At 33.5% G+C, this 10,846-nt stretch overlaps 1 protein-coding gene across 1 annotated transcript in view; it reads left to right on the top strand.

Moving 5' to 3' along the window:
• The window catches only part of MSH3 (mutS homolog 3), a 175,632-nt gene that overhangs the window by 94,671 nt on the left and 70,115 nt on the right, over positions 1–10,846 (top strand). The window contains exons 14-16 of the mRNA XM_077759869.1: positions 3,523–3,710; positions 4,447–4,615; positions 9,579–9,643. Coding sequence (XP_077615995.1) covers positions 3,523–3,710; positions 4,447–4,615; positions 9,579–9,643 — 422 coding nt within the window. The remainder of the gene's footprint in view (positions 1–3,522; positions 3,711–4,446; positions 4,616–9,578; positions 9,644–10,846) is intronic.

The raw sequence follows: 10,846 nt of genomic DNA, 5'->3' as shown, positions 1-10,846 counted from the left end.
TTTTTTTTTTTTTTTTTGCATATTTTACCTCATTCCTTTTAGCTAAAAATTCTCTTTCTATATATGTTCTGAGCATTAATTCATGTGCATATTACTTATGTATACTTATAATTAACTCATCCCTAAATCATCTTCTTATCTCAAGATACTTTTTTCCATCAAATATTTTATTTTCTTAAACTTTCTGACCTGGTTCACCCTAGACTGATTGCTCTTTATACTTGCTGTATAGATAAAATTCATTTGCCTTGAATTGAATCTTCTATTAAGTCTTTCTGTATTCCATGTCTTCCTCTTGGTTTATTACTTTATTCTGATGGAATACATTCTCTAGAAGCATCCTGGAGAAAGGTTATTGAAAATAGAGTTGGCCCCTGAACAATGCAGGAGTTAAGGGCATCAATCCCTGTACAGTTGAAACTCCATGTATAACTTTTAACTCCCCCAGAATTTAACTAGTAATAGCCTACTATTGACCTGAAGCTTTAATGACAATTGATTAACACTATTTTTGTATATTATATGTATTATATACTGTATTATTACAATAAAGTAAGCTAGAGAAGAGATGTGAAGAAAATCATAATATTATAAACTTTCTTTTAGAAGAGAAAACACATTTACAGTACTATAGTATTTATCCAAAAAATTTGTGTAGAAGTAGACCTATACCATTTCAACCTGTGTTGTTCAAGAGTTAACAGTAAACATTTTGAGATGTTGATGTCTGGAAATGTCTCTTTTTTCTACTCAACATTTGATTGGTAGTTTTACTGTGTATAAAATTCTAGGCTATACATTATTTTCCTTTAGAATTTTGTTTTACGCCATTGTTTTCTAGCTTCTATTATGTTGAACAGTCTGATTCCTGATTTTTGGTGTGATTTTTTTCTCCCCTTTTAAAAATTGAAGGAAAAATAAATATTGAAAAAAAATTTTCTTTTTTTCCCAAATGTTCTAAAATTTCATTTTGATTTGCCCTGATTTGTTTCTGTTTTTAACCATTGTATTGAACCCTTTAGGGGCGCCTGGGTGGCTTAGTCGGTTAAGCCTCCGACTTTCGCTTAGGTCATGATCTCGCGGTTCGTGGGTTCGAGCCCTGCGTCGGGCTCTGTGCTGACTGCCGGCTCAGAGCCTGGAGCCTGTTTCAACCTGTGACTCCCTCTCTCTCTGACCCTCCCCTGCTCATGCTGTCTCTGTCTCTCCTAGAAATAAATAAAAAACACTTAAAAAAAAAAATTTGAACCCTTTAATCTGGCAACCAAATTCTGAGTAATTGTTGTGAATTATTTTTTGGTTCGTTTTTGCAACTATTTTATTTGAATTGATTGAATTTCCATTCTCTGAATGTTCCTTTAAAAAAATAGCATCCTGTTCTTGTTTCATGTTTGCATTATTCTCTGTTTAACTGAGGGTATTGGGGTTTTTTTTAAGACATTTTCTTCTACTTATATATGCTGTATTCCCTCAAATATTTGTTGATTGTTTTGTGTTTTTCATTTCACTTTAGAATTTTTTATCTGATGTCTGATCATTTTTAAAGAGTGGAGGGCTAAAATGCTGATAGGAAGTGCTTTCTAGTTGAATATCGTTTGCAAAATATGAGCTGAACTGTAAAGTGTACTAGCTGGTCCATTTATGGGGAGAACTCCTGCTTTAGTATCTTCAGACTTTTCCTCTTGGGCTTATGAAATTCTCCAGGGTCTCAGGTTAGGCCTAAATGGCTAACAGGTTAGGCCTAAATGGCTAACCGTGTTCTGGGAACTAGATGGGGACAACTGGAGTCTCAGAATTCAGTTTGCAACTGTTTTCTTAATCCCTTACTTTTGGTGGTACTGTCATCCTTCCCTGTGCCTGAAGATCATTCATATATTATGTGTTTTCCCTTCTCCAGGGAATAAAACTAGTCTTTTGTCAGGTAGGAGAATGGTGGTTGCTAAGTGGCATGGAGAGGAGTAGAGTGTTGAGGGATAATTGCTTCTTAATTCATTTTCAGCCAGTCATTTGCTATCCACCCCCAGCTTCCTCTTCCAAAGATAATTTGTGCCTCCAATTCCTCAGTATTTTAGGATTCTTGGTGTAACTCAAGTTGGATCCTAGTTTACCTCACATCTAGCTTAAGATTCTAATATCTTGAGTCTTCTAAATCAGTGACCACTTGTCCATTTACTTCAGTGCTTCTAAGTTGTTGTTGCCCTTGTCTTCTAGTTATTTTTGAGGTTTTATGTCTTTTTAATCAACCTTGGACTGTAGTTTCAAGATAGAGGGAAATGAGATTCACATATTTGGCTTATTCTCTTTATCAGAAGCTCCAAAAGTAAAAATTATTCATGTTCATGTTAAAAAATTGTTAAAAAATTGCAACAGTGTATACAGGGGTATAAAATAAAGAGTAAAAAGTTCCTCTACCTTCCCGTGCATACACACTCTCCAGAGGTAACTGGAGTAAGTTAACATGTGTATCCTTTAGAAAATTTTTTGTTCATGTTTTTATTTAGGTAGAATAATGCATATAGTATAAAGAGTCAAAAGTGAAATTTTACTGTATAAATACATATGTGGCATTTTATATAAACATATACAGTGCTTATTTAATATGTTGAAATTATGGAGTTCCATATTGATGTATACATTACTATGTACAGATGTCTTAATGTTTTCAACTGTTTAACAGTTTTATATGGTGTGAATTTTTCCTGATAAGATCTCATTTGTTAGATACATGTTTCTTATTTATCTTTTTAATATTACTACCAACAGTGCTACTATAAATACTCAGATCCACATTTTTTTTCACTTCTTGTTACACTTTTAGTTTAATTCTTAAAAGTGGAATTGTTTAGTCAAAGGATATATGCAGTTTACTTCTCAAAGAGGATATGCCTCTACTAATGGTATATCAAAGAGTCTTTCTTTATACCCTGTGTGACTCACCTGTTACCAGACTTTTAAATCTTTGACATTCTGGTAAGTGACAAATGCTATCTTGTCATTTTAATTTGCATGTTCTAATTATATGTGAGGTTAATCAAGTGCTTATTGGACATTCTTTTTTTTTTATGAGCTGCATATTCAGTTCACTTAGCCATTATTCTTTGCATTTTCATCTTTTCCAGGTCGATTTGTAAGAGCTTATTATTCTGGAGAAAACTATGCCATTTAATATGTGTCTTGCAGATATTTCTTCAGAATTGTTCTTTATATTTTTGACATTGTTTACTGTATTTTTGCTATATGATCAATATATTTTAAAATGAGAAAATATTGAACAAGTATTGGCTTTATTATCCCTGACCCAAATTGTTTACTTGAGAGCTTTAACGTGTTATGAGTATTTAAACTATTGATTGAACATTTAGGTATCAGCAATACTTTATTGCAATTAACTAGTTTATAGGGTAAATTAAAATTCTCCTTTATTCTAATTCTAACTTTTAAAAGACTGTTAATTAAAAGACCACTAATTAAACATCATGTTTATATATCTTGTATTATTTAGCTAAAAAATATTTCTATTTTCAGTGTTCTACGCAAGAGTTCTTCTTGATTGTCAAAACCCTGTATCACCTGAAGTCAGAATTTCAAGCATTAATACCTGCTGTTAACTCCCACGTTCGGTCAGACTTGCTCCAGACATTTATTTTAGAAATTCCTGAACTCCTCAGTCCAGTGGAGCGTTTCTTAAAGATACTTAATGAACAAGCTGCCAAGTAAGTAATAGATTCTTAGATTCTTGTCACTGCTGGAAATAAAGAACTAATGTATTTGCCCTTTGGTGAATGGATTCCTTAGCTTCCCTCACAGTAATGGTAGGAGTTGCCTGTGATATTAGAAATGAAATTGGATGCTAACGGCTGTTTATTACAGCTGGAAGTAAACTTCTGCCATCTAAAACTTGGGCAGTTCATTATTTAGGACAGATACAGTACTTCTCCAGGTACCAGATGATGAAAAGATAAAGTCCAGGCACAGCAACTGATAGCATTTTATTAATTTAAAATTGGGTGGCAGATGGCATCTTACACTCACTTCCTAGATATGCAGTGGTCTGTCTTATATTTAGAAACTTACAAAAACAGAGTTATCCATTAAGAGGTAGTCATTTCACAGTTCATCCCATTAAGAACTCTGTATGAAAAGGGGAAAAGACAGTCTATATATTTGTGCTTATTTTCTGAGTAGTCAGACAACAAATATTTGATTTTATCTCTCATTTACACTATGGACATCATGAACTTGCAAATGAAAATGATGTTAGGATAATTTTGTCTGTCTTCAAAGAAATTACGAAACCTGCCCATAAATACTTAGTAGCAGAGCTGGAATTAGAGCCTCACTTTCCTAGCTCCCAACCCTTTGCGCTTTTATCATGCTGTGAAAAAGAATTGATGATCGATATAGGTAGTATGCTTCAATATATATATTTGCTTTTTTCCCGTTTTTTAGAATTGGGGATAAAACAGAATTATTCAAAGACCTTTCTGACTTCCCTTTAATAAAAAAGAGGAAGGATGAAATTCAAGAAGTCACTCACAAGATCCAAGTACATTTGCAAGAAATACGAAAAATACTAAAAAATCCTTCTGCACAGTATGTGACAGTATCAGGACAGGAGGTAATGTCTAACATATTTTTATTTTGCATTAGTTTATGTCAAGTAGAAAAGCTATTTTAAAATGTGAGCAAATATCCAAGGATAGGATGAAAATTTGTTTTGCTTTGTTTTCAGATTTTTTCTTTTGTTCCTTGGAAATAAAATATACCTTGTTTTGATAAGAATGATTTTAGTAACAGTGTTTTGTGTGTTTATTTACTTTAGTCTCCTGGTGAAATCATGCAATGGTAATGTTACATGTGTTTTAATACTATTTCTTGAAATTGTATTATAGAAAACCATGATTATTGTAAATAGTAGTGTATAGGATTCATTTACCCTAAATCTAGAAAGTAGTTAGTCTTTGATGTCTGGCCTGCAGAATGATATGAAGAGAACCACCTGTGTTGATTGGATCATAGTGATTAAAGCGCAGGGTTTCCTTCTGAAGTTAGTATAGCTGCTAAAAAATGAAAAGCAAAAAACAGCAACAACAACAAAACCCCATAAAAAAACAAGAAACAAAATTATAGTGAAAACCTACAGTTAATGAGTCTTCCATAAGATTATATAAGTGCTATTTAGAATGTTTTTTGTTTTTGTGTGTTGTTTTTGTTTGGTATGTGTAGTTCTGTTTAAAGGTTGATATTATAAATATCTGAGTGAGAACCAGGAAGAAGTATACTTTTTAAATGTAGTTGTACCTTTCGGTCTTATTCTGAGCCTTAACGCATGCTACTTCTATATCTTATGCTTAATAAAATATAAAGATTCTAACTGAGGAAATTTGAGAAATTCTACTTTAAGATAGCAAATTAGGAAATGTGTGAATAATTTCCAGAGCATGAACATTTTATTCCAGATTTTGAAAAACCGATATTTTTCTAGTGGGGAAGAGCTTAATTTCAAATAAAATTTTAAAAAAAATTTAATGTTTTATTTATTTCTGAGAGAGAGAGAGAGAGAGAGACAACATGAGCAGGGGAGGGTCAGAGAGAGAGGGAGACACAGAATCTGAAACAGGCTCCAGGCTCTGAGTTAGCTGTCAGCACAGAGGCTGACTTGGGGCTCAAACCCACGAAACGCGAAATCATGACCTGAGCCAAAGTCGGATGCTCAACCAACTGAGCCACCCAGGTGCCCCTCAAATAAAATTTTTAAATATTTGCATTACTTATGTATTTAGTCAGAATATTGTTGATTTGTATGACCACTTGAAATAAGTCCTATAATAAATTATAATCTTTATCAAGTTTATTAGTCTTGTGCCATTTAATAGATCACTGATTAAGTCAGCCTATCATTTGGACTAGAATCTTTTGGACTTAGGCAGACATTTCGCAGTGTATTCCACATAGAACTCTGTATAACAGAAAAAATTATTTGACAGTATTTATACTTGGTTGCCCTCCCACAACCAAGTATTTAATTGCATCACTGGGTTTCACTATGCAATCATGACCTTGCAACGTAACACATGACCTTAGCATCACTATTCTGAGCAATTTGTTGAAAATGAGATGATCAAAACTATTTAATAACAGTAATAAAAGATAGGTGGTAGAAAAGTGGTTACCTGGTGTTACTGTGGGGAAAAGCTGCGTGTATCAGCACCCCTTCCCCCACTTACATGCTCTGTGACCAAAGCAGAATCACCTGTGTCGTGAGGCTACCCTAAAGACAGTTGAGTTAAAATACATGAAAAGTGCTTTTTAATCCTAAAGCACTATATGTAAATGTTTTCAATATACAACTACTACTAATATCGTTACCATTTATCAAGCACTTGTTCAGAATGGTGCCAAGTGCCGTGGATGTGTTATTTAACCTTTATAATAACACAAAAAAGGTTATTTCCATTTTGCAGCAAGAAAGCTGAGGTTCAGAGTAGTTAGGTAAGTTTCCCAAGTCAGATGCCCAGTCCTGCCTGACCCCAATCTTTCTACCATGTCTTTATTTCACTTTACTCACAAATATTAACATTTTATTTTATAAAACCCAGACATCTTAGAACTCATACTAGGCAAACTAAAATAAAGCTTAAGTCTTGGGAGGACAGTCCTGTATTCAGCTGGTAGTTTTACAGTAAAAATGAGGAAAACTGATCAGGAATTCATAAGGGTTAGTAGATTAGCATGTTTTATTTTGTTTTAATCAGTGTGGTAATGAAGTTTAAGAAAAAGCACAGTATGGAGATCAAGTAATTGAATTAAATAAGTAGGGAGATACAAATTGTCTTATTCTTTACTTAACCTTTAGATTAAGGTGTTGAATTTGAGGCAAGAAATTTCTTTTTTTTTTTATTTTTTTTAATGTTTTTTTATTTATTTCTAGGAGAGAGAGAGAGACAGCGTGAACAGGGGAGGGTCAGAGAGGGAGATACAGAATCCGAAGCAGGCTCCAGGCTCTGAGCTGGCTGTCAGCACAGAGCCTGACATGGGTCTCGAACCCACGAATGTGAATTCATGACCTGAGCCAAAGTTGGACGCCTAACAGACTGAGCCACTCAGGAGCCCCTGAATCTACTTCTAAATAAAAAAAATACTTGAAAATTCTTGAGGAGAAGAAAGAAAAGGCGTTAGAGTAGGAATGGGTTAAGTGTGATATTGAAGAAAACAGAGAGCAGTTTCTGGAATGAATTAAGCAAACTTAGCAATGATCCCAGCCCAGTGATATGACAGGCTGTAGTTTGAGTAACAATATCTGACATTTAAGCAACAAAGAATTGGATCCTAGGAGTATGCAAGAAATTGCTAGAACAAATCAGGGCAGACTTCTTGCATCAACACCTAAGGAACACTTAGGAACTGTAGAGCAGGTGAAGTGGCTGTGAGAATTTTCTAAGCTTCCTGAAATATTTGTTAATTTCCAGTTTTAGTCGGTTTCCTTTTCTGTAGCAATAAAATTCTTAAAAGGCCTGTCTGCTGATTCTTTGCATATTTGTAGAAGGAAATAGAAAATTCCCAATTCCTTATGTAGTATAGAAGAGAACAAAAACTTTCTACTCTGTTTTCTGGAGAAACCCCAGCTGAGAAGAAGAGGACATACAGGACCAGCACCAATTTGAAGAAGTAACTTACCCCAGAGTGTAACAAGCATAAGGTCCATGTGGGCTTTTCCAACTCTCATCCAGTGTTGGCTCTGCATATGGCTTCCTTGAGGATCAGTAGTCCTTAGAGTAGACACCCTGATACTTAAAGATTGAACCGTTTGGTCCACACTGTGCCCAGCATGCTCCAAAGGGCCATGACTAGTAGCAATTTGTGTTGTATAGAAGGCACAAATTTGAATCGGTGCCCCATGTTGCCCTCTTATGGCAAATTACTTAAGTAAGCCAACCTCCCTGGCTGCCCAGTGAGGCAGTTTTAACTTCTTTCAAAAATTCTACCTTCCTTTCGTTAGTAGCTCCTTTGGAGCTCTGTGAATCTAGATGTGCTGCTCCCAAGTATCAGTGAGCCACTGTGGTCCTGTGTTTCGCAGTTTACTGCAAGCGTAGCTCTTCCCAGAATTATTTTATAAAAGGATCAACATGCCTTCTTGTAGAACATTTAAAGATAATATTTAAGTAGATTTTTTTAGCATAATTTTAAAGTGCTTTTATCTTTCTTGTCAGTGATATTTGTTTTGTGGGTTTTTTCCTCAGTTACTTTTTGTAGCCAAGGGGAACTTTTATAGACTCTTCACTCTTAACTGTTTAACTGGGTGTGGCAGACTGGAAATTGTATTAATTTCTCTCCATATGAGAAGGCCTCATTAGTTCCAAAATTTTTTCTCAGAGTGAAAATTCTTAAAATTAACCAGTAATTTCTATATTATTTTTTTAAGCAGAATCTTTTTTTTTATGTTTATTTACTTATTTTGAGAAAGAGTATGCACAAGCAAGGGAGAGAGAGAGAGAAGAGGAGAGAGAGACTTCCATGCAATTTCCACACTGACAGCACAGAGTCCGATGTCAGACTTGAACTCATGAACCATGAGATCATGACCTGAGCTGAAACCAAGAGTCAGACACTTAACTGACTGAACCACCCAGTCACCCCAATAATTTCTATATTGTTTCTATGAAATATAATTTCTATGAAAAACTACATAGAAAAACTCAAAAGATAAGCCAACGCTGCTAATAATATGCATATTGTAATACCTAAAATGTTAGGAAACTGGTATACATAAAAATTATTCGTAGCTACATAGCTTCTGGGTTCCCTCTTGTACAAAATGTTTATGTGTTTATTCATTTAAATAAAACATTGAATTTCATTGCAGTAATACAGGAGAGTAAGCAGGAGGAAAAGAGATGCCATACAACTAATGCTAAAAATGAGAGGCGTGATAGAAGTAGTTGATTTCACTTTACTGGCTGATTTCAGAAAAGCTTGCTTGCAGAACACAGTTGGCTTTATAAAGACATAGTTCATATAAGTGAAAACTTAAAACATACATGGGAAGAAATATCTTCTAATAGCAGAAGAAATCATTGCTTTTTCATTAGTAGACTTTTAGATATTAGGCTCAATGTATAAAAATTGTGACAATAAATCCTCTTTTGTTCAGAATAGGGGATGGATCACAATTCATACTGGTATAGCACCTCATAATTGATATTTTAAAGTTGTATGTACTTAGAAATTCCATCTTATTACTGAGTAATAGATTTCTTAAGTGAGTGGGTACTAATAAATGAAAGAGGCCACTAAAGAAAAATCACCATTTGTAGTATGCACACGGTAATGTTGTAAACATTAAATTGCCAAGTTATATGCTTATTATAAACTTTTGCTCAATACAAGTTGTATTTTATACCAAGTATTGCAACCCTAATGGTTAGTATTTGGTTGTATGGACATACATGAACTTCCCTATTAACAGTTGGATTTATTTTGAATGTTTAGAATAATATTTACTAAATTTATAGTGCAGTTTTGAGGAAACTTTAAAAATACAGTGGTTAGTCACTTAAATATGTGACTTTTATTTCTTTTAGTTTATGATTGAAGTAAAGAACTCTGCTGTATCTTGTATACCAACTGATTGGGTAAAGGTTGGAAGGTAGGTTTAAAAATACATTTTTTTCTTAATAACATGAATTAGAATGACACATTATAAACATATACACCTGTATGCTGTTGGAATGATAATAACCACATTTTTGACATTAAATGTGATTCTTCCCCTTTGGTTTTCTTATGGGACTTTTAACCAAATAAATAATTATTTTAGACTCTTTTTATCATTGATTTTAAAACATTTTTTCCAAAGAGTATCTTACTTGTCTATAGTTATTTTCTTGTTTTATAAATTACTGTTTTATTCTTACATCTCAGTACACTTTTAACACATGAAAAAAATGTTGGGGGATCTTCAGTTATGAAATTAATTTGGTTGCTTGAATTTTCTGATGAATGCCATACCTGAAGCTTTTTTTAAGATGCTGAAATTTCATTTTCTGCCATTTGAGCTCTCTCTGCATTTATTCATTCTTGATGCTTTCCATGCCACATAATTATAATAGTTCTTTACATGTTCTTTTTTGTAAGTTATATCATGAATTGATGAAAACAAATTTAATCAAAACAAAATTAGAGAACCACGTTGAGACTGCCTTTTCTCCTTGGTTAAACATTAATACCCCAAAGGGGACTCATTTACAGAAGTGTGTTAGAGAAGTCTGTACTTCTGTGAGTCGTATTCTTTGTGAACTGTTTATTACTACTGTTATTAATATGTTTGCATGAACTTGAGATGAAAATGTTAGATTTGCCTGAGTAAGCAGAAGAGGGCCTAGTAGCTGGTGATTGTATGAAGGAACTGTGTTAAGGATGGGAGAAAATTTTGACATGTATGAACGATTATTATAATCTTAATTTTAATTCAAAAAGAAAATGAGTATCTATTGCCACTAGCAAAGAATCCTGAAGGCACAATCATGTGTTTCTTTAGCTTGAAAACTTTTTTTTTTTTTTTTTTTACGTTACTAGAAGCCATAATTGAGATTTGGGTATTTTGTTTTTAGGGGATATTTTCTCTCTTTGCAAGTATCCTTTCTTTTTTTGTCCTGTACTACAGCTAATGAATCAAAATATGATTTATGAAGAGAAATTATTTAAAATTGTGCATCTGATTATCTAAGAAACTGAAATGTTTCACTGAATGAATTTTGTCAGAAGAGAAAGCTATGACAAATAGGTTTGCATAGAAATCTACATGATAATTCAGAAGCACCAAGGAAGATATAAATCTATGTCAGCATCT

Source organism: Crocuta crocuta, unplaced genomic scaffold (genome assembly GCF_008692635.1).
Source record: "Crocuta crocuta isolate KB4526 unplaced genomic scaffold, BGI_CrCroc_1.0 scaffold162, whole genome shotgun sequence".
Lineage (NCBI taxonomy): Eukaryota > Metazoa > Chordata > Mammalia > Carnivora > Hyaenidae > Crocuta > Crocuta crocuta.
Note: the sequence above shows the minus strand (reverse complement) of the source record. Positions and strands in the feature narration are given on the sequence as shown.